This window comes from Lactuca saligna, chromosome 2, assembly GCF_052625555.1.
Source record: "Lactuca saligna cultivar CGN05327 chromosome 2, ASM5262555v1, whole genome shotgun sequence".
NCBI classification, from domain to species: Eukaryota; Viridiplantae; Streptophyta; class Magnoliopsida; order Asterales; family Asteraceae; genus Lactuca; species Lactuca saligna.
The window spans coordinates 133169728-133194372 of record NC_136418.1 but is presented as its reverse complement, the minus strand read 5'-3'; the positions used below and the strand labels follow the sequence as shown (position 1 = coordinate 133194372).

The 24645-nt window shown below is 33.0% G+C and overlaps 2 protein-coding genes and 1 non-coding gene across 5 annotated transcripts; 2 read left to right on the top strand and 1 right to left on the bottom strand.

Annotated features, from left to right (window-relative positions):
* The first annotated feature begins 2148 nt into the window (after positions 1 to 2148).
* TRNAL-CAA (transfer RNA leucine (anticodon CAA)) lies at positions 2149 to 2232 on the top strand. Its single transcript has one exon. It is a non-coding gene; the product is annotated as a tRNA-Leu (tRNA).
* Positions 2233 to 9113: 6881 nt separating this feature from the next.
* LOC145031671 (Pentatricopeptide repeat (PPR) superfamily protein) lies at positions 9114 to 11958 on the top strand. 3 transcript variants are annotated; one of them, XM_078980274.1, is made up of 3 exons: positions 9228 to 9244; positions 9665 to 9723; positions 9801 to 11958. In XM_078980274.1, exon 3 carries the CDS (start codon positions 9950 to 9952, stop codon positions 11354 to 11356), a length of 1407 nt encoding a protein of 468 aa, XP_078836400.1. In that variant the 5' UTR covers positions 9228 to 9244; positions 9665 to 9723; positions 9801 to 9949; the 3' UTR covers positions 11357 to 11958. The 3 variants fall into 3 exon arrangements, with proteins under 3 accessions (XP_078836398.1, XP_078836399.1, XP_078836400.1); XM_078980272.1 differs by having other exon boundaries at positions 9114 to 9244; positions 9665 to 11958; XM_078980273.1 differs by having other exon boundaries at positions 9138 to 9244; positions 9652 to 11958.
* An 11661-nt stretch (positions 11959 to 23619) lies between these two features.
* On the bottom strand, positions 23620 to 24252 carry LOC145030100 (uncharacterized). The gene has a single exon (XM_078978527.1). It carries the CDS (start codon positions 24250 to 24252, stop codon positions 23620 to 23622), a length of 633 nt encoding a protein of 210 aa, XP_078834653.1.
* Between the last annotated feature and the right edge of the window lie 393 nt (positions 24253 to 24645).

Here is a 24645-nt window from a genome sequence, read left to right as displayed (position 1 = left end):
ATGACGGCCACTGGGTATTCTAGACAATCTAGTGGAACGTTAGCAGGCTCGCAACCCGTAGGTGTTTTTGAACTACGTGTTCACTTGGTGTACTCAATCCCCCTCATGGTTGCCTTACTGGCATATATTGTTGAGGAATCCTCTAAGTGTTATTGTCTATCCTGAAGATAATATCTAGGATAGGTCCCTTTAATTAGATGTTTTAGGAACAGAAAGTAAGGATAACGGGAACGGATAATCGGGTTGAATGATTTGATGAAAATAAATAATATCATTATTGTGGGTTGAAAACCCTATGTGCTCACCACGCTCCCAAGCCCGATCCACTCAATTTCTTGTATTATATGTAGTAGCACAAGAGCACAGGTGTGATGAACAAATGAGAGAATTATAGATTATAGGTCAGTAGAATAATAGATGTTTTCAAGTCTGTACTATTTTCGTTTATGCTTATGTATTGTATTAACGATGACATCCTAATGTTTTTAATATAATTAAAAAACATTTCTTCGGAAATGCTTTGATAATATCTTTATCATATTTTTTGAAACAAATTCTGCGATATTAATCTTCAAAATGATACTCTGATTTTAAATAAAGCATAAACAAATCCGTGTTTTTTGATCTTGAAATTGGGATATCACATTAATAAATATCTATTTTTATAAATAGGTATTTTTGTATACAGAAAAGTTTTTATATAGAAAATATAAGATTTTTTATGTGAAATATATATATATATATTTTTGTATAAATATGATTTTATAAAAAAAAATACATTAATTTTTTTTTTTTGAGAAAAAATGTGCCAAAAAAAATCAAAGTTCGGATGAATTCATAACAAGATTTTGAAATTTGGACCAAACGGGTAAATTTTGAACCAAATTTATAATAAATTTTAAAATTTGGGACAAAAGTGTAAATTTTGGACCTAATTTGTAAAAACATTTGAAATCGAGAGAAAGTATAATTTTTGAAAGTTAGATGACCTTGTTAACTGGGTAAGATGACAAGGTTGAAATACCAAATTTAATACCATAAATTAATCACAATTAAATGATTGTAATGTACAATCCCATTCAAGCAATTATTGTCAATGATGCACCTAACGTGGCAAATGAACAAGAAGATGATCAAATAGCCAATGCCAATTATAATGCAGATGTGCATGTTGAAGAAGCAGAAGATGAAAACTAAATAGTAAATGTAATACTTCAACAAATTGCAGAAGAACATCTCACTAGTAAATATATGTACATTTTTTGATGAAAATATTCATATTCTATAGATGAATGCACATATATGTTATATATACTTAACATATAAGATTTTTCCAATTATGTAAATAGGTCAACAAGAAAGAAGAAAGAAAGAGTGATGATGAGACATTGGTTGCACGTCAACAAAAAATTAGAAATTTGGTACACTTGAAAAAACAAGAAAAGAAAAACATCATTGAAAGAATCTGAAAAAGAGAAACATAGCCTTAAAAGAAAGAACAAGGAAACAAAAAACTCAATTGGAAAAAAGAAAAATAAACTTAAACTCCATCAACTCCTCAACATCTCAAAATCAAGAATCTTTAGATCAAATTCTGATTTTGGGAAAAAAAAAAAAAAAACGGAATGAATAATAAAAAATCAAGATCAAAGATGTAGTCACACCATTAGAAGACTTACAATCAAACTCTAATTTTGGATAAAAGACATATAAAGATGTTCTTGTATCTTCAGCGACACCATTTGGATCCATCTTTGTTTTTGTTTCTACTAAATGCTGGTTGCCATCTTTCATCACCATAAACATCTCCAACTCCTTCTCCACGTAACATCTCTTAACTACATGACTTGGAGTTGGAATCAGGCCAAAATGACTGGAATCGTGACAATAATTACAAGTAATTGGAGAAACGCAATAGAATTGCAAATGCATTTAAAAATACAAATCAGTGGTTGAAAAGATCATGAAAAAAACAAAAAAAAAAATTAAGAATAACAACAATTACAAATATTACAGAAATTACCAATTACAAATATTGTTATTATAAAATCTGAAGAAGATAGGAGTCGTTGATACTTGATAAACTCTAAAGATTGTTCGAAAACGAAGTTGTGAATTTATAGACTGGATTCAATTAAAAGACAACAAGTCAGGATGGCCGAGTGGTCTAAGGCGCCAGACTCAAGTTCTGGTCTTCGAGAGAGGGCGTGGGTTCAAATCCCACTTCTGACATTTTGATGAAAATTCTTATCATTTGAAGTCTTTTTATAGTCTTATACCTTGTTACTATTTCCTTGCCGATTGAGTTTACTTTTTCTCTTTTTAGATAACTATATAAAATTTACTCATTTATAATCATGAATATTTACATTTTGGTTTAACGAATTATGAATGAAGTCATTCTAACTATATGATAAATCATGTGATACATTAATAAAAGTAATGAAGTAAATTACAAATTTGTTTATTTACTTGATTTAAAATTATAATTTCAGTCCCAATTTTGATATTGATCTAATATTATCCTTAAATGTATATTTTGTGCCCACATGACATTTTGAGGAAAATATTATTTTATCATTTCAAGTTTTTTTTTTCTTTTTTTATATGATATCAAGTTTGTCTTACTCCTTTATACAATGTTTATTGTCTTTTGAGTTTACTCAATTATAATCATAAATATTTACATTTTAATTTAACGAACTATGAATAAACTCATTCTAACTATATCATAAATCATGTCGTGCATTAATAAAAGAGATGAAGTAAATTACAAAGTGGGAAAATGTTACCTCTAGTCCAACATAGTTTAAATTACATTTTTTTTTTTGGCTTTCTAAAGGTGCAAATTCCTATTTCACCGGCTAAATGGGGACTTTTACCTATTTTAACTGATGCTCATACCTAATAACTAGCCAAAATGGATATTAAGTCAACTCAACCTAAAATCAGATGCCACATCAGCAAGTCAAACCCCAATACCATTCACATCCATTAGTTACATAAATTCATAACTACAATCAAACCATTAACATGACAAACGGTTGTCTAGCAAGCATATGTAGTACATAACACCAAACATCCAAACGTATTTCAAAACATTACAATTTCATCCAAACATAATAAGTAAATCATGAAAGAAAGTCAAAGTTATTTTCTAGTCAAGTTCCATTGGCTTTTCACAGTTTTACCTTCCTCATTCTTACCCTCAACCCTTGTAGCTAGTTTTTCTTGATAATTCTTTCAGACTTCTTTCTTTTCTTGATAATTCCCTCCTTGCCTTTGTTGTATGTCATTTCATGTGCACTTGGTTTTGTTCCACTGCTTCCTTTCTCATCTTTACCATTTGTTCTCTTTTTCTTCTTTACCTTGAGTTTTGTTGGCTTTTGAACTTGAGGACATGTTACATTTTTATGTATAAACTTGCACTGCCCAAAAACAACATTTGACTAATAATTAAACAACATATGTTTTAACTGATAACCATTAGCAACAACATAATTACACAACATATGTTTTAACTATTTAGAACTTTTAATACTCATACCTAACACATGTTTCTGCTTTTTCCTTTGTACATTTTCATTAAAACTGGTTACCTTCTCAAGTATTCCTTCATTGTCATCCATCTAAACATATGTATCCTTGTAAGGTGGACTGCCCTAGGTTGGTTGCAACTTGGAGCAGAGCTTGCTCAAAAAACACATCATGTATGGTATTGTTCATAAGAATGTAATCAACATGTTCAATGTCATTGTTAATAGTACCTTGCAATTCATCTAAGCCAATTTCAACAACTCCCTTACCATGCACTTCTTCATTAACATCACCTAAACTAGTTTGCTTGTCTTCAGAACCGCATATTTCGGCTTCCTCACCAAGAACCCATTGATGGACATTGACATTGATACAACCGCAAGTATACCCTATTTCGATGAACTCTCGACAGTCTCCTTCATTATCTATTATCCCCAATCCATCAGGAAACTCAATACCGAGCATGCAATAATATACATTCACACATTTCTCATTCGTAAATCTTTCGATGAACACCACAAATTTGTTCTTCTCCATTCCAGCAAAATCAATATCCTCAAACCTCTACTCTCCTCTATCTAGGTAACTTATCATGGGGTACCTCCTAAAAACCCTAGCAAAATGAAGATCGATCTTCATGACGTATACGACTATTTGATCGATTTTTAGTTGAGTTTCATTAAAAGAAAAGGGAAGATGAAAGCGACATTATAATATGTTATTTAGATTGTAAAGGAAGGGTGAAGTAAGTAAATTATTCAAATGTTAGGTGACATCCGACATAGCAGATGAGATGACATATTTTAATGACTAACATACAACCTAGTGATTAGGAAGGGATTCACCAGGTGACCCCTTCACTTTCTAGATCATGGTTTTTAAAGTCGGTAGAATAAGAATTTATACCATTAGAAAGCCAAAAAAGGACATTTTAAACCAAAACATGTAACTTTGTTGGGTTACAGTGACATTTTACCTTATAAATTTATCTATTTACCTAATCAAAAATTGTAATTTGGGTTAAGGTTAGTTTGAGTCACTTAACTTTTGGATTTATGTTCATTTGGTCAACTTTTGAATTTGTGTTCATTTCTTCACTTAACTTATTTTAAGTTTTAAAAGGTCATCGAACTTGTAAATTTGTATCAATATAGTCATGAAACATTTTTTTGTCACTTAACTTTTGGATTTGTGCTTATTTGGTCACTTTTTGTTTTTAAAAGTTTTTTATAATTCGTTTTTATAACTTTATTTAAAAAGTCTAGTAACTAAATGAGCACAATTTCAAAAGTTAGGTAACTAAATGAGAACAAAGCCAAACGATAAATGACAAAACCAAAAGTTTAATGGCCACTGGATCATAAATTAACAAGTTCGGTGACCTTTTAAAACTTAAAATAAGTTAAGTGATCAAATAAGAATAAAGTCAAAAGTTAAGCAACCAAAATGACCTAAACCCTTGTAAATTCAATCCAAATTTTGATATTGATCCAATATTGTCCTTGAATTTGTATTTTGTTACGTGTGTGTATGTGTGTGTGTGTATATATATATATATACACACACACATACACACACACACACACATATATATATATATATATATATATATATATATATATATATTCCAATTCTAATCTTTATTCTAATAAAAGAATAGTTTTATTCTCCTTTTGACATGTGTCATCCTATTAGGCCTCCTAATTAATGCATATTTTATTCTTATTTTGTCATATGTTACCTTATTATGTCTCATAATTAATGCATGATATTTGTCAACATATTTATTCTTCAATTCAAATTTCAAATTTCAAATTTCTCATTCTAATTACATTAAGTTAATAATATTAGAATAAAAATTAAAATAAAATTAATACAAATTATAAAATGATATAATTTCACATATTTATTTAAATCAATGATTATAATTTTATATAACCAAAAAATCTCTTAATTAATAATTTATTTAAAATAATTGATTAATAATTTTGAGTTTTTTTCGATAAAAGTTTAATTTATTTTTGTAACTGTGGTTCCCACGGGTTATAAACTAGTTTCTAATAAATAAATAGATTTATTCTCCTATTGAAAAGTGTTATTATATTAGACCTCATCATTAATATTATGCCTCATATCATGCCACTTGTCAATATATTAATTATCTATTTTAAATTTCCCACCTAATTATACTAAACTAGTTTATAACCCGTGAGAACCACGGTTATAAAATTAATTAAACTTTCATATAAAAAGTCCAAATTATTAATTAATTATTTTAAATAAATTATTATTTAAGAGATTTTTTTTAGTTATATAAAATTATAATCGTTGATTTAAATAAATACATGAAGTTATATCATGTTATAATATGTATTAATTTTATTTTATTTTTCAATCTAATATTATTAATTTAATATAATTAGAGTGGGAAAATTTAAAATTTGAAATTTAAATAAAAGAATCAATTATTAGTTTAATGTAATTAGAGTGAAAAAATTTTAAATTTTGAATTTGAAATGAATAATTAATAGGTTGACAAGTGGCATGATAATGAATATATAACATTAATGAGGTGTTCTAATTGTATGACACTTGTCAATAGGAGATTAAAACTATTCTTTTATTAGAATAGGGATTTTAAATTTCAAATTTTAAACATTTTCACTTTAATTATATTTAATTAATAATATTAATTTAAAAAATAAAATAAAATTTACATAGATTATAAAGTGATATAATTTTACGTATTTATTTAAATCAACGATTATAATTTTATATAACTAAAAAAATATCTTTTAAGTAATAACTTATTCAAAATAATTGATTAATAATTTTGATTTTTTTATATGAAAGTTTAATTAATTTTATAACCGTGGTTCTCATAGGTTATAATTGTCTTATTTAAATACTTTTAAATGATTGGATAAAGTTACAATGGTGTTTTGATTATAATAAAAATAAAAATTTTACCTTTGATTTTTGAGATGTTTCATTATTAAGTAGCATCGTTCATCATTATAGTTAAGAGCACAAAATCGTTCAATTACACCATTTGTTTCGGTCAACTAAACCTAGAGCATCTCAGTAGCTATGCACAACCTCCCAACTTTTCCTCATGATGTTGAAATCGTCATATTATATGATCATATGAATCATTAATGGTAGCTTATAAGTCACTAACTGATTATTCACTCACTAATTGTAGTAGTTTATCTTGAATGAATAATAATCGAATGTATAATTCTTTATAGTAATGTGAGTTTACATTTTTATACATTACGATAAGGATTTGCGTGAAGAGTATGAGTTCCTTGCAGTGGGGTCCGCATCCTGCAATCTTTTTTCTTTGTTAATGTCTCCATGTGCATTTGGTTTGGGTTTTAGTGGGAATGTGCAATTCTTTTTTGGTTGCCAACCACAACAACATCGAGTGGTTTTCTCTTCTCTCTCGCTTCTTTTGGTGGTCAAACCCTATGTCATGGCTGTGAATTCTCCTCTCTAACTTTCTACTATTAATTTCTTTCATTTTTGCTTTTGCTTTTTCTGTTTTAAGCTACTTGGTATTACATGTTCCAGATTTCACATAAATTGAGTTTTTGAATTGTAATATATTGTTTTTTTCTTGGTCTTACATGTTCTTGCTTAATGGTGTAACTAGCTTCTCCTAATATGAAGATTTCACATGATTTGTATATCTAACTTGCTATTCCATTGGACAAAAGAAATAGGAAGAAAAAAAATTGTCATATAAATATCAAAAAGAAAACATTCAAGTTTGATAATTGCTTAAAAACAAGATATTATTGTTAACCAAAGCTTTGATGCTTTCTTGAAAAAAATAGCAGTGTTGACTATTTAGGTATTTCTATAAGCAATTGGTGTTATTTATAACTCCAAATAGGGTAAGTTTTCAATAGGAAGAAAGATCACAAAAATAAAAATAAAAATACATGTGATTTTGTTTATTTGAGATTTTTTTACTTCCCTTGGCCATAAAGAAATATTAATTCTAACTTTGTTATGGACTTTAAAGTTGTTAACTTTAAACCTTAAAAAAACATTAAGCATACAACATTAAGTAAATTTGGGCATTAGAACCAAGGGGATCAAAAGTTAATCAGTAGAAAGAATTTTAGGTGAAATCTCCATATTGATAAGGAAAGTGATTCATACACAACAGCTTTTTGTTATACACAACAATTTATGCATTATATAGTTATACGATATAATATTTTAAAGCATCAATTATTGTGCATGGAGAAAAATTATTGTGTATGGATCAACTCCCTATTGATAACCATAGAATTTAGATTAACATACAAGATAGTAACTTTCATATGATAGTATAATTTGGTCTTCGTATTCGTTGAGCAGGCAAACAAACAAACAAAAAAGTCTCCATCTTACATCTAACAATATGAGTAACATTTACTTTTATGTATCAGACATGTCGATTCCATCCCATCCAAAATACAATTTATGACGTTTTAAATTTGGAGAATAATGGATTATAAAATGACATATGAGTAGTATCATATTTTGAAAGTTTATGAAGAGGTAGGGGTGACAGTTGATGACACAACACGACAAAAATACACGACATGAAACGAAATTGAGACGAAATTGAAATTCGAATTCGGGTTCGTGTTAAGTGCAAAAAACACGATGTCGTGTTCGTGCTCAAAATTTTACACGAAATTGACACAATTTTAACTTTTTTTTTCGTGTTTTTCGTGTTATGTATGAATAAATATCAATTAAACACATTAATTGTTATTATATGTTATCTTTGTCGTGTCGTGTCGTGTTTGTCATTTTTTAATCGGTTCGTTTTCGTGTTAGTTAAAAAAAACCCGAGATCGTGTCGTGTTCGTGTTACATAAAACCTTGTTGTGTTGTGTCAGACAAAAACCCTTGTGAAGAAGGTATAAGAGTCATTTGATTTATAAGAGGGCATGAGAGTCATTTGATAATAAATAAGTATCTAAAATGATTATAAAATATTTAAAATTGTTAAATAAATGATTTTGACAAATTTTTGTTATTTTCAAAGCTTTTCAAAATACAAATATGATATTTTAATATTTAGGGGGTGTTTGGATAAATAGTTTTTAGCTTATTAGTTTATTACTTATTTGCTTATTGCGTTGAGAATAAACACTTTTTTAAAATGTGTTTGGATTAGTTTATTGCGGTGAGAATAAACAATAAGCAATGAACATCTTTAAGTGTTTAACAAACAAAACAACTTATATGAGTAAAATAATCAATAAACAATAAGCATTTCTCACATTTATTCCTATCGTAATAAACTGATTTTTAAAAACTTCTATCAAAACATTTAAATTTGTTTATTAAGATGAGATTAAGCGATAAGCAATATATATATATATATATATATATATATATATATATATATATATATATATATATATATATATATTTTTTTTTTTTTTTTTTTCTTTATCCAAACACCTTGATAAACCTATAAGTAATACCCTCAAACCTACCTTTTCTTTTTCTCTTTTCCTGATACGATTCACAGAGACGCCTCTTCTCCATCACGATTTCTTCTCCATCTCCCATCTTCTTCTCTCTAGCCACAGCCACCAGCTCCCCAGTCTCCACCACCGCCAACTCTCCATCTCCGACGTCATCGCTTCTCGACTCGGCTCTCCGATCTCCACCGCCGCCGCTCTCCGATCAGGTACTGAATTTCCTTTTTTTTTTTTTTTTTTTCTTCTGGCTATCATCTTCCTTGTTTATGTCTATAAATCTTGACATCTCCATGTCTATACTGGTTATTTTGATGGTTTGCAATGCCAAAGATTTCCTTTTCTGATTATCATCTTCTTTATCTATTGCCATCTGCTCACACGAATTTCTGTCAAATGTTTGCAATGTCAAAGATTTCTCGTTAATTTTTAGTTATGAATGATTTTTGTGTCTCAAATGGACCATATGCTAGACGAATCTGCCCCCTGAAATCTGCAATTAATTCTTTTTGTTAATGGTTTACTATTTTCTTGCCAAAATTTTGCAATACCAAAGATTACTCTTGTGTTTATTTTGTTAAATAATCAATTCCAAACACCCTCTAAATTCACGTTGTAGCGTTTTTAACCAGGTGCATGTCAAATCCTACTCGCTTATAGTCATGTTGCTTACTAGGTTCAACATAATAAAGTACACTTCTCAAATTCTTCACCCTTCAATTTCATTAATACCATTTTCGACGCAACCAATTTATCTATTGAACTCAGATGACAAGAAACCTACAGAAAACAATATCAACATCCACGAACTCCATGTCTTGGATAAATTGTCTGTTCTTTTACCCATTCGCCATCGCAATATACATCCAACTGGAAAACCTACGTCAGATCCAACTCAACTCAGCAAAAACCTAGAGATGTTGCTATCACCTGAAGATAAGTTGAGAGGGATTTTCATTCAGAAGTTGAATGGGAAAACTGAAATTAAACGAGCTTTATCAGCAGCTTCTGTTGATATTGAAGTGACTTTTGATTTAGTTGCTAATGTAGTGAATAGAGGGAGTTTAGATGGGGGATCTATGGTTACGTTTTTCAAGTGGGCTATTGAAAAGGGGAAAGTATTTGAGGATGTTGATAGTTATAATATAGTTCTTAAAGGGTTAGGAAGAAGGAAGTTCTTTACTTATATGATCAATTTGTTAGGTGAAATGAGGGAGAAAGGTGTGAACCCTAATCATGAAACATTGTTTATTTTTATGGATAGTTATGTTAAGGCGAAACAAGTTTCAAAAGCTTTACATATGTTTAAGAAATTAGAAGAATTTGGGATGGAGTATGATTTGGAGTCTTTGAAAGTCATGCTAAGATGCCTTTGTAATCGGTGTCATGTAGCCACTGCAAGTTCTTTGTTGTATAAAATGAAAGAAAAGGTGCGGCTTGATTGTGAGACGTATAATATACTACTATGTGGGTTGTCCAAATTTGGAAAGATCAATGAAATTGAAAGGGTTTTGAAGGAAATGGTGGAAGATGGATATGATCCTGATAGCTTGACTTTTAGCTACCTTCTCGAGGGCTTAGGGAGAGCCGGTCGAATCAATGATGTCATTGATATCTTTCTGAAATTGAAAGAGAAGAGAACATGTGTGTTGAATGTCAATCTTTTCAACGCAATGATCTTCAATTTCATATCGATTGGAGATATCGATGAATCTTTGAAATACTACAATCTTATGTTGAGTAATAATTGTGAACCAAATATGGACACTTATATCTCAATAATCTCTGCTTTTCTTAAAGCTCGAAGGGTGGCCGATGCTATTGAAATGTTTGATGAAATGATAGGACGAGGGATCATACCGACCACTGGGACTATAACCTTGTTTATCGAGTTTCTTTGTAGTTACGGCCCACCACATGCTGCTATGATGATTTATAAGAAAGCGAGAGATGTAGGGTGTGTGGTATCATTAAGTGCTTACAAGATTCTCCTTATGAGACTTTCAAGATTTGGTAAATGTGGCATGCTTTTAAATGTATGGGATGAGATGGAACAAAGTGGTTATTTTTCTGATGTAGAAGTTTATGAGTACATCATCAATGGGCTTTGCAACAATGGTCAACTTGAAAATGCTGCCATAGTTATGGAGGAGTGTTTGAAGAAAGGTTTTTGTCCTAGTAGGCTTATATGTGCTAAGTTGAGTAACAAACTACTTGCTTCAAACAAAGTAGAAATGGCTTATAAACTATCTCTAAAGATCAAAAAAGGTCGCCATGATGAAAATGCACAAAAATATTGGAGAGCTAAAGGGTGGCATTTTTGAGCCTTCACTAAACAATTGTTTCATCGTGGTGGCGAATGTAAATGACAAGGTTTAACATAATTGCTCTAAGATGAGGCTTTTGTAAATGACAATTGTTATTTTGTATGACTTTAAATCTCCAAACATACAACAAAGAACTTGTAAAGACTCCAAATCATATTCCATATTTTTCAAAAGTATACAATATAAGACCGCATGACCGATACAAAGGCATCGCAACATTACTTTCAAAAACTCCAAATCATATTCCATCCCAAATTTTACCAATTTCTTAAACATATGTAAAGCTTTCGAAACTCGCATGACCTTAACATAACTATCCATGAAAATAAACAATGTTTCATTATTATGGTTCAGACCTTTCTCTTTCGCTTCATCTAACAAATTGATCAGATAGTCAAATAATTTCCTTCTTTCTAACACTTTAAGAACTATATTATAGCTATCAACATCCCCAAATACATTCATTTGTTCTTGTTTGTGTGCGTATGAATGAACGTGTTTGTATGAGTGACTATGTGTAGCAACTATTTTAACTTGATTGAAGTAGGATACTATATTTGACAAAAAAATGAAAGGTCATTGTTATTTTTTTGCATTTATTACACGATTGTACTTTTTTACTTTCTTGCTCAAAGTACTATTAAGAAAATTTATAAAAATACAATGCTATAATTGGGTGCAATTACAACAAATTACCAAAAAAGGAAAGTGTTCATTTGAATCTACCACACACACACCTTGCAAACATATAAAAAAGTTACATAAAAATATCATATTTTCATTCATTTAAATATGGTTAAATGTAAGAAATACCATCCGTCTTTCATTCATTTTAAAGTGCAATGCCATACACACATCAATGAACCATTATTATAAAAATTTAACGCCTAAATGGATCATTATTATAGCATTTTAGTGAAAATTACATAAAAATATCTGTTAAGTTATCAAAATAACAACTTACGTTAATCTTTCGACCATTATTATTATAACAATTATAAAAAAAAATAATGGTTTTGTGAAATCATACTTACTTTACCAGACCCTACCTGTCCGGCTGTCCCCTCAATATAATAAAGAAATTAAACTGAAAGTCAATAAAAAACTTGCATAAAAATTATAAAAAAAGAAAAACAATGGTTAATCAATTTACTGAATTTTTTACCAACCGTAAAATAAAATACCAGGTGCTCTAGTGAGTCAAAACTACCAAAAAACTGTTAACAACCTCAAAAAAAGGGTTCAAGTTATTATTTCCATCAAATAAGTTTATTTAAACCAATATTTTTTTTTTTTTTTTTAAAACTTAAAAGGTAACACATGAAAGAATGAAGAATTAATAGATAACATGTTGATGTTATAAGAAAATAACCTTGATGAAATCCATTATAAAGAAACTCCACGAAGCCGATTTAACCATAAAATTCATCCCATGTGCACATCTTTAAGTTGATCTTTTGGGTCAAACTAAAAACTTTCAACTCTTAATTCAATGTATTTCATTAAACCCAAGCAATAATCTTGCTACCAATATCAAAAACTTGGAGCAAAAATTATGGTTAAATTTAAGTAATTTTTCAATATGCAACCAAATCCATATGAATTTGAAATTAAAAGTAGCCAATTTGAATTTAAAATTAAAACCATAACGTGTTTATCTGTGACGATATATTCTAGAGCAGCATAACCACCGAATCACAAAAAACAAAGCCGAAGATAGTTAATAACACAAATCCAATCTTCCCTACCTTACCCTCGCCTCAACAAAGTCGATATTGTGATATAAATTAGGATTAGATTGTCCTCATCTTTGTTCAGAAACATAAAAGATCATTAGTATTTCATATTCATTCCCTTTTAATTTTTTTTTATCGAACATTGATCTACTATTAGCAGTTGATTCCCAGATGTATTGACTCTTGATGGAAAAATCCACTAAAAAACACACTGTTAAAAATATAGGTCGAGATTTAGGCCATGTCGTTTTCATGTTTTCTTTTCCATTATGCATGCATTTGCCTAGTTCCCATTTTTTTAAGGAACATTATGTTAGCCATTTCCTTCTTGCACGTTTCCAATTCCTATTAGTTGCAATATTTCCTTTAAATACCTTGTAAGTTGCATTGGATAAAAAGAACATAAAATTGTCTCAAGTATTAGTCTCGTTTAGTTTATCTATCTCTGGTATTTAGTTTCTACAGGGGACTCGTCATCCATTAATTTGGCTCTATCAATTGGTGCTTTCATGTCTCGATGCCTCCAAAAACTGAGTCCGGCTCCACCTTTTACAACCCCATTGCCACCCTCAACGATCAATTGCAAGTTTTAATCCATCTCGCCACCCCCACCAACCACCACCTAGACACCATCACCACTCATCTCTTTGCACAATCTGACACCATAAACACCATTGTCAAACTCCTCGTTACCGCCAACAACAACCGGACACCGCCACCACTGCCACCACTACCACCTAATACTTATCCATTCCCACCAAAAATCTACCTCCCCAACTTTGACAGATCAAACCCGCTTGATTGGGTGTTGCAAGTGGAAAATTACTTTACCTATTATGCTATCCCACCAAGGCAACGACTTGCCCTTTCCGTGTTTTACTTTAAGGGTGATGCCCTTAATTGGTACAAACATATGTCCAACAATAACCTCTTTGGCATAGGCTGGTTTTACATGTGTATATGAAACCCGCTTTGGCCCTTCTACCTACAAGAACCACCAAGCTACACTTTTCAAGCTCAACCAAGTCTCCACAGTTGCTGCCTACCAGTCAGAATTTGAGAAGATCAATAATTGTGTCATTGGTTTATCTCCACAAGCATTAGGTGATTGTTTCTTCTTTGGGCTTCGCCCCAATATTCTATCTGAACTTTCCCTTCACAGTCCCCAAACTCTCCACCAAACTTATAGTCTCATGAAGCTAATCGAAGATAAACTTCATGCTTAAAATCCGTCTTGGGATGATTCTCTTGAGCCTCCCCCAACAAAACCACCGTTATTGTCCACCCCTCCAACACCCCCTCAACACTTCCAATCAAACGTTTAAAACGTTCAAGCCCCACCGAGATGTAGAAACGACAGTCCGAAGGTTTTTGCTACAATTGTCCGGCAAAACACCAACAGTGAAACCCACCCAAATTTATCCTTCTTCAATCTGAAACCGAACCACCATGGACCTTCAACACAGAATACGATCTCAACCTTGAGGACAAGGCCATTTTTAAGGGTGGGAGTATTGATACAAACCCATGAATTGATACACAATCATCGGAGACATATACATTTCCCCCCCACCTTGAGGTTGACGGTTCAAGTCTCGTCGGAGACAAGTCGATTTAGGAGTAGTTTAGGATTATAATGGTGTAACACCCGGTTCCTAGTACGTATTTAAATTCAAGCAATGTTTTAATTTACTCTAGGACTCGGCAAGTTGGAGGCCCAACTCGTCGAGTAGACTCGACCTTATGCGGGAGTTTTAATGATCTACTCGACGAGTCAGGAGACCGACTCGGTGAGTAAGAGCTATCTGGACAAAACCCTAATGTTTAGGGTTTGCACCCTATTTAAACACTTTATCTCATCCCAAACCTGCCTCCATCACCCTCCCAAATCAGAGAAACCCTAGATTGAAACCCTAAACCCTTATTGAGTGTTCTTGAGCATTTTGGTGCTTTTTTTGTGTGTTTGAAGTTGGAGAAGAAGGAAGCTTGGAAGTTCAAGTAGAAGCAAGGAGATCCAGAAGTTTTACTTCATTCTTAGCTCATTCAAGGTAAAAAGTTGGAACCTTGACCATCTATCTCTTAGATTTTGATTTGGGGCTATTTCTACCCCTTTTTATGAGTACACAGAAGCAAAAATCGGATTTTGTGGGTGTACTTGGAGTTGCACTTCGGATCTGGGGCTATTGGGGGTCTTTATGGCATAAAGGTGTCAACTTTGTTGCCATAAACACCTCATGCATCTTGTAGACCTTCTTTTATGAATTTTGGAGCAAAAAACCCCATGCATGGACATCAAGTTCGTAGCTTTACGTATGAAATGAACTCTAGGAAGTCAGATCTATGATTTTGATGCATTAAGACCCATTATAATTGACTGTATAGTTTTGGACTAGGAGGGACTCGACGAGTTGCTTGGGTGACTCGGCGAGTCGGGATGCATTTTTTCCCCGAACGTCTTCTGGAAATGGTTTTGGTTGAGTGGAACACTCGGCTTGCTAGGGGGTTTGTTTTGGACCTGGAAATCATAGGACTCGGCGAGTGGATGAACAGACTCGACGAGTTCAAGGAAATGTCCCAACCACTTGAAGATGGACTCAACGAGTTCTAGGAGAACTCGGCGAGTCGTAGACTGAACATCTTCATATGGATGAAGATGAACTCGACGAGTTCAAGGATGAACTCGGCGAGTTCAAGGATGAACTCGGCGAGTCGGTTGAAGATAGTCAGATGTGTTGTTGAAGGCGAACTCGTCGAGATCTTGCTAGACTCGACAAGTAAGGATGGGATTATGGCAGTAGGTGAACATGGGGACTCTGCGAGTTGGCGGACCAACTCGGCGAGTCGAGTCAACCAGATGTTGACTTTGACCAGAGGATTGACCATTGATTAAGGTGTTAACCTTAACCTTGTCTTGGACTTGAGTTGGCCCCTGTAAGGATTGCGAGTATAAATTGATAAGTTAGAAAAGTTGTTGTGTAGGGATTGAGGATTCGAGGAGAGTTGGTTTTCATATAGAGATCGGTGCAGACACTACATGTTACACCCCAAAACCATAGAACGACAGAAACGTTCTAGGGCGGAGGACGTCATGTACAGTATCACAACAATGAATAGTAGTAAACAAGAAACAACATCATCCATTGCATTAATAATATAATTTTAATACAAGTGTGTTCTGACATGTTTAATAGACACTAAAGTATAAATCAAAGTGAAAGATGAGTCTTGAACGAGCTCCATCTTCTCTAAACCTTGCATCGGTACCTGTCTACTGTTGACCTCAGGATACAAGTTATTTTGAAAGAGAGTATCAACTTTAAAGCTGGTGAGATCATAAGTATTTTAGTGTTTGAATTTGTAAGAAAGTATTTTTAAGTATGTGAAGTGTAAGTATGTAAAAGTTTTGAACCTCCTAGAAAACCATATGTTTCCTACTAAAAGTAGCCTTCTACTAAGGCATCTAGTATTTGCGTGTGTCTCTTGTAAGAGTGTGTATTTTCCCAAATCCGACTATTGTTAACCAAAAACATGGCTTTTACATTACCGTGCACCGTGTGAATGTTCACGAAGTGAATGTAATGGGAAAAATATTATAGTATTGTAGTATTGTAATAAGTAAGTACTGTTGTACTAACTACCTTAAACCAATTGTAATTTAAAGTAACATGTGATCGGCCTGTATCCTGCTACCGACTCTAGTAAAACGACGATGTAAGGCGCCGTAAGAAATGACATTTGGCACCCGTAGACTTGCAAGTCCCATTGTAGCGAGCAACAAGGTGTAGGATAGTCAATCCAGTATAGTTCTATATGCAAACTCATATGCTCCCCAATTAAGGAGATTCTGGATACAAAAACGACCATGGCAGGTAGTACCATGCCCCGTTTAGTGGCTCACATAACTGCATGAATGTATATGTAATGAATGTGCTAGCTGTATTGTATGTTCTCCCTCTGTCTAGCCTGTATGTATTGTAATGTTCTGCGTGTACTAGCTGTAATATGTGTTCTCTCTCTATCTAGCAAGTATTGAAATGTACTGTGTGTACTAGCTGTAATGTGTGTTCCCTCTCTATCTAGCAAGTATTGACTCATGAATGAACTGACTCATTGTATGATTCTTCGTTCCAGTAATAGTATTAGTAACTTCCTAAACTACGCCTATCGTAGTTTACTAGTAATATGACTTGTACGTATGAACATGAACGTATACCCTTGCTACCCAAGGGTATTGAATTGACTGATAGAACTTTTATGTCTATATATGTATACATAATATATAACTAATATTTAGACGACCTTCGGACGGATAACCGATGCCCTAAAGCCACATCCCAACGAGGAAAAGGGGATAAAGCGAGCTACCCTTCATAAGTCCTTTAAACATTACTTATATAACTATACATATATAGGCATGAAATTGACAATATAAAAGTATAAAAGAAGTTTTGTAAAACCTTATGAAAGTTTAACAACTAAGAAAAGATGACTTGATGTCAGTTTGTAAAACGGTTGGAAAGCAGTTTATTTGATAAGAACAATTTTAAGTATACGGAAAACCTTTGTTTTGAAACACAATTGTAACAGGGTTTGAAAAGAAACATTTAGTATGTAAGACAGTTTAACAAAGAGTTTTAAACGAGTAAAAATGTTTTGGAAAACCATTTGAAGTAATCTGTTTGGTAAAACAGCTAAAAGAGTAGTAAATCCATTTGTATGCTGCTTATTAATCACATGTGATTGATATAATAACTAGCATGATTTAACTTGTATTCCCCCCCCCCCCCCCTATCCCCCCATAAAAGCATATAAAAACATTTAAAATATTGATTAAGGGGTATGAACTCACCTGTAGCAATGGTTGGGATGAACGGACTGAATAGGATGCTAGGTGTCAAGTGAAGACTTGAGCACACACAAGGATCCTAATTAACATATATTAACACACACATACACACACACACACACACACATATATATATATATATATATATATATATATATATATATATATATATATCCAATTAGTCTTTAAACAACTAATTAACCAAGATTAGACATCCTAAGACATGCAAAACACTTGATCAAAGTGCTATAAGTCCTAAGGATTGTATCTAAGGGCTGTAGGACCTTGCTATTGTGTTTGGGGTTCAAGGGTAAACTCCCTTGGAGTTTACGGTTTTGTGACCATAACCCCATGGGTTTACGGTTGTAAACACATGAGTTTAAGACCGTAAACTCATGTTCTTTTGACCATTTGCTGCTTTGAAGCTCTACAAGCCATTAGAAGCAATTCTACTTGAAGCATAAGTCTATGGAAGTGTTTGTGGCAACAAATCACTCCTATGTGTAGTTTACGGCCCATGGACCACTATTCCATGTGTTTACAGTCGTAAACACATATGCTCTAAGGTCTTTTGATGTTTTCAAGTCCTAAACACATCAAGGAAGGGGTCTAAACTAGTTTCCAAAGCTTGAGAAGGGACTAGGGCCACTTTGGCACACTTTTTAGGGTTTATGGTCCAAGAACATTTTGGACCGTAAACACCTTTGATCTTCACTTTCATGGGTGTTTTCTTGATATATGGAAGTATAAGAAGCCTTAAGATACTCTAGGATAGAAGTACTTACAAGATAGAGGCTTGAAATGATACCAAAAGGCTAAGAACACTAGTGTGTGTTCTTGGTGAAACTTGAAGATCTAACCTTTTGGAACATTTTTACGGATGGAAGTGTGTTAAAACACTAGATTAAGTGATATATCAACTTAAAAGGGTTAGAAACACTTACTAGGTTGGAGATCTAGAAGCAAAATTTGAAGCTACTTGAGAGAGAATTGAGTGTGGATCTTGAAAAGTGAAAAAGTGATTTAAATGGCTAAGTGCCACATATATACTCACTATTGTTTACGGTCCAAATACCATTTGGGTCGTAAACTCCAAACTCTTGAAGTTTTTGGAACTTTAATGATGCACAATAAACCCTAGGGCATTGTCTCTCCTGATATCTCCTAAAGGGTTAATCCTAACATACTCAAACTTATTCCAAAAAGCTTGAAAGTTTGTAGAAACTGTTCTGACTTCTATTGAAGTGAAGGGTTGAACAGAATAGAAAGTTCGGGTTGTCACACTACACGACTTTGAGGTGAGTTTTCTCCTAGTAGGAGTGGTTCTACGGCCACAATGCCGGCCCACAAGTATGAGTGTTGTATAGATGATTGTCTTTGTGATAATTATCTAGTATTGATATGAGATATGATTATTGTGCCTGATATGATTGTTGTGCTTGATATGTTTACTGTGCTTAATATGTGTTAGCAGTAGTAAGGGTGAAATAGTCCCCGGGTTATCGGTTGAAAGATGCCGAAGGGGAGGGAAGCTCCCAGCTACCGGTTGAAAGATACCGAAGAGGAGGTTAGTTCCCGGTTACCGGTTGAAAGATACCGAGGAGAAGCCCATCTCCTGGCTATGCCCGATACTTACCGGTTGAAAGATACCGAAGCTTATGCATTTTTTGGTATGGGTATGATGGAAGAACTCTCAAATCTTGGCACCACTCAGCCCTTGTGGCCATGGAGGTTCGCCTGCAATGACTCCAGGGCAGGAGGCAAAGTTTATGTTTGCAGCGGGGGATTACTCGATGCCTGAAAGCTGCCCGGAAACCCTCGTTAGGGAAGTTCCCTTTCCAAAAAAATGATGGAGGAACTCACTAAGCTTTGTGCTTACGGTTTTAGTTTTGGGTTTCAGGTAGCTCTTCATCTAAGGGGAATGAGTCGGCGGGGTAGTAGCGCATCACACATTCACACATGATATTCCGCATTTGAGAAACCTGGGATTGTACTATGATATTATACTATTTGATCATATGGTTTTGAGACTTGTGATTTGTGACTTTTATGCTTGAAATGATATCAATGCTATTTTCCGCTAACTGTTTTTACAAGTGTTATACTCTAAAAAAATTTGGGTCTCAATTTTGGGATGTTACAAATGGTTTGCCGTTCCAAAAAAAAAAAAATCTATTTTCCATGTTTTCTTTTCCATTATGCATGCATTTTCCTAATTCCTCTTTTTCTTAGGAACATTATGTTAGCTATTTCCTTCTTGCACGTTTCCAATTCCTAGTCTAAGTTAGTTGCAATATTTCCTTTAAATGCCTTAAAAGTTGCATTGGAAAAAAAGAACAAAAATTTGTTTCAAGTATTAGTCTCGTTTATCTATCTCTCATATCTAGTTTCTACAGGGGACTCGCCACCCATTAATTAGGCTTTATCAAAATCTTACATGGAAGGGGCAACCGGAACAGAATGTGGTAATGGTGGTGCCGACTTCACCGAAGTCCTAAAAATCCAATTAAAACATATATATAAGAAAGACATGAAATTGATAAATTAAATGATAGTGGTCGAAACGATGGTGGAGATTAATGTTTAAAGAGAGAAATGTAATGTGTAGTTTTAGGAAAGGCTAGCCGGAATCGAGAGATATTTGCCAATTTTTTGAGTCACCATACTCAATCATCGATTAGAGAGGGTTGGGTCAAAATTCATGGTAGATATAAAGAAGTATATGCATTGGTTGATTGTATTCTCAACTTAAAAGTTTGGACGATTTAAAATTTTAATATTATTTTATTGGTGGTTGATTACACTTCATCTTAAAGGTTTGGACAACTAAAAGTTAAATATTATTGTATTAGATTTCCTATTTTAGAAAAGAAATTTTCCTTATATATATATATATATATATATATATATATATGTGTGTGTGTGTGTGTGTGTGTGTATGTGTGTGTATGTGTGTGTGATCAAGTAGGAACTCAAAAGATGGTAGGAATCGTGAGAACGTTTGGTCTTAAGATTAAAAAAGATGGCCAATATTTGATTTTATTTATCTTCAAAATCTCACGAGATGATGACATTTTGGTAATTAGTTGCGAGATTTTGATAATTTCCGGGAAAGTTAATTGTTTGGAGGATATAATTGACAAAAACAAAAAGATTTTAAAAAAAAATTCAGCCCATGTGGCATCTCACACGTGCGTCCACCTAGCATTACAATTATTCAACCCTTATTGGCTAGTAAGTTTGTTTTCCATCCATTTAGTTTTTTAGCCATAACTTATATATATATATATATATATATATATATATATATATATATATATATATATATATATATATATATATATATAGAGAGAGAGAGAGAGAGAGAGAGAGAGAGAGTAGGTATGAAACTCAAGTATTACACGGATTGATTAAAAAAAAATTTAAAAAGATAAATATCAAGATGTAAATATTAACCATTTTTAAAGTAAAATTTCAAAATAAATATAAACGAAATGATGAATAAATAAGTAATTTTGTAGCACCCAGGTGCATATTGTCTTCCATAATGTAAAGTTAAAATTTTGCCCTTCTCACGACATGAGGAATGCCTTCTCGCGTCGTACTGAGGTGGTGCTCCAGAAGATAGAGCTTATCTAACAGATCAGATAGAGGTTGTAGACAAAACATAGCCGACAAAATATTTATACTAATATGCGACAGTCTGAGTTGGAGTTCCAGGTTAGAGATATGGTTCTGGTGAAGGTATCACCCTAGAAGGAAGCGGGGCAAGTTAGGCCCCTGATTCATCAGACCCTTCGAATGGTAGCCAAGGTAGGCAATGTGGCCTACCAATTATATTTGCATGAGAATTTGATCCAAATTCATAGCACTTTCCATGTTTCTCAACTTCAGGAAGTACTTGGTTGATGATACAACGGTGGTTCTTTTAGAAGAAATTCAGGTCGAGGAGCACCTAAACTATGTAGAGAGAACAATGGCGATTCTTGATATGAAGACGAAGGCCTTGCACAACAAGGTAGTGGCCCTTGTCAAGGTGTAATGGAAACACTGGAAGGATTAGAGTGGACTTGGGAGCCTGAATCGGAGATGCAAGAGCACCATCCATATTTGTTTTCAGTTGCGGATTTTAAGGATGAAATCTAGTTAAAGCGGGGGAGAATTGTAACACCAAGTTCCAGGTATTTGCTCTTAATTGTTTGGAATTTAAGACTTAAGAATATAAAGGGGGTTTTTTTGGTGGCCACGACATGGAGATGTATTTGCCACGACCTGACATTACCTGATGCAACACACATTCTTTTAGGACGCCACGACGTGGTAGAGTGTTGACCACGACGTGGTGGCTGGCTGCATGTAAAACCCTAATTTTCAGGGTTAGCACCTCTATTTAAGAAATGTAATGGCTAGGGTTTGCATACCCTCAACCTACATCACCTCCTTTTCATCCCAAGCAAATCCTAGCCTCCATTTTTTTTGTTCTTGAAGCTTAAGTGGTGACTGTCGTGTCTTCAAGGAAAAGAAGGTGTTCCTTATGTATAAATCTAACAAGCAAGCTACCTCACCACCTCTTTGCTTATATTATGGACCATTGTAAGTCCTCAAGTTCCAATATTTACATGTTATTCTTCTAAGTTTGGGATAGTTTGAGTGGATGGATTCTATAAAGTTAACAACTTTATGGATCCTTGAGGTCCCTTTGTAGTTGCTTTGTTCTAGATCTAAAGTATTATTGAGTTTCGATTCCATGCTTGAGGTTTTGACCTCTTTTCACCATTTTGACCTATCTAGAGTTCAAGACATGCGATTGACATGTATGTCTATAAAGCAACAATTTTAATGATTTATTGGGTGTAAGAAAGCCTTCTAGAAGAGATAAGTGTGTGGATTAATAGATTTAGGGCTTAATCCATTAAGGTGTCTAGGAATAGTCCTCACGACGTGGCATGGCAATATGCTCACCACGTTGTGGCATATGGTGTTCCCACGATTGTTTTGTCCTGTGGTTGCCATGTCGTGCCAGATGCTTGGGTACAACGTAGCAGCCAACAAAGTTCCACATTTTTCTAATTCTAAAATATTTCTAAAATATAAACACACACTTACTCCCAAAAGTAGCAATGCTCTTCAATTTCATTACTAAGAGAGGATGAAGTTCTTCCCTCCCAACCCACTGTCACATCGGGTTTTTTGTTTTCTCTTTCTTCTATCTTTCCCAACCCACAACATATGAAAACTTTATCTTTCCCAACCCACTCAACCCACTTTCCATATCATTCTTTTTTATTTAATTAAATTAGAAAATATAAATTAAAATTAAAATATTTTTTTTTCATATTTTTTTGATAATTAAAAAAATTCTAAAATAATATTAACAATAACAGTTAATATTCTTTTTTATTTAATTAAATTAGAAAATATAAATTAAAAATAAAACATAACATTTTTTTTGCTAATTTAAAACAAAAAACAAATCTAAAATAATATTAAAAAAACATTTAATTAAAAAAACACACTGAAAATAAAAAAATACATGATAATTATAAAACACAATAATTAAAAAAAAATACCCTTAAAAAAAGACAACATAATTTAAATCCTAAAACAACAATTGAAATTAACTAATTATTATCTAGAGTTGGAATGTAGACATGTTCAATGTGATTAGTAAGATAGGATCAAAGTTGGTGGTGGGTTTTAGCGTTACGCACTTCATGTATTATTTCTTGGTCATCAACTTCATCGGTAGGGGGGTCGGGCTGATACACAGGAGATATCGCAACACCCTCATCTTTCAATATCGTATTGTGTAGTATAATACAAGAGTACATTATATTTTTTGTTTTCTTCAGTGTCATAGCTCGTACATGCATTTTTAATATGTCCCACCATCCTTTAAGGACCCCAAAAGCACGTTCTACGTCATTTCTTGCTGATTCTTGTGCCGCCTTGAACCGTATCTTTTTGTCGGTTACTGGATATGGATATGCCTTCACAAATACAACCCATGATGGATATATTCCATCCGCAAGATAGTAACCATGTTTGTAGTGCTCACCATTAAGATAAAATGAACAATCGAGTCCTGTTCCATGACATTTCTCATTAAATAATGGTGATTGGTAGAGGACGTTTAAATCATTGTTGGAACCGGCTACACCATAGAATGCATACCAAAACCATAAATCTTGTGACGTCACCGCTTCTAGTATCATTGATGGATACTGATGGTCACCCCTAATGTATTGGCCTCTCAATTCCGTTGGAAAAATCCTCCAATTCCAATGTGTGCATTCAATGCTACCAAGCATTCTAGGCCCTAATGTATTGGCCTCTCAATTCCGTTGGAAAAATCCTCCAATTCCAATGTGTGCATTCAATGCTACCAAGCATTCTAGGGAATCCATGTCTAGCTTCATGTGCTTCATAAAAAAGTTGAATGTTAATGGATGTTGGATGACGTCAATATTCAGCCTTATACATTTGGACAACATCGTAGCGAAAGTTTTCAAGAGCTTCACGAGAAGTTCTTTCTGACATATTCAGATACTCATTTAACAAGTCTGGGTTATAACCCTTTGCTAATTGACTGTAACATCCATAAAATTCATGAAAATTTAAAACTTTTTCAAGCATTCAAAAACCCTTATTTATTACAAAATGTTTTCAAAATAGTTTCATATCAGAGTATCCCAAATATCAAA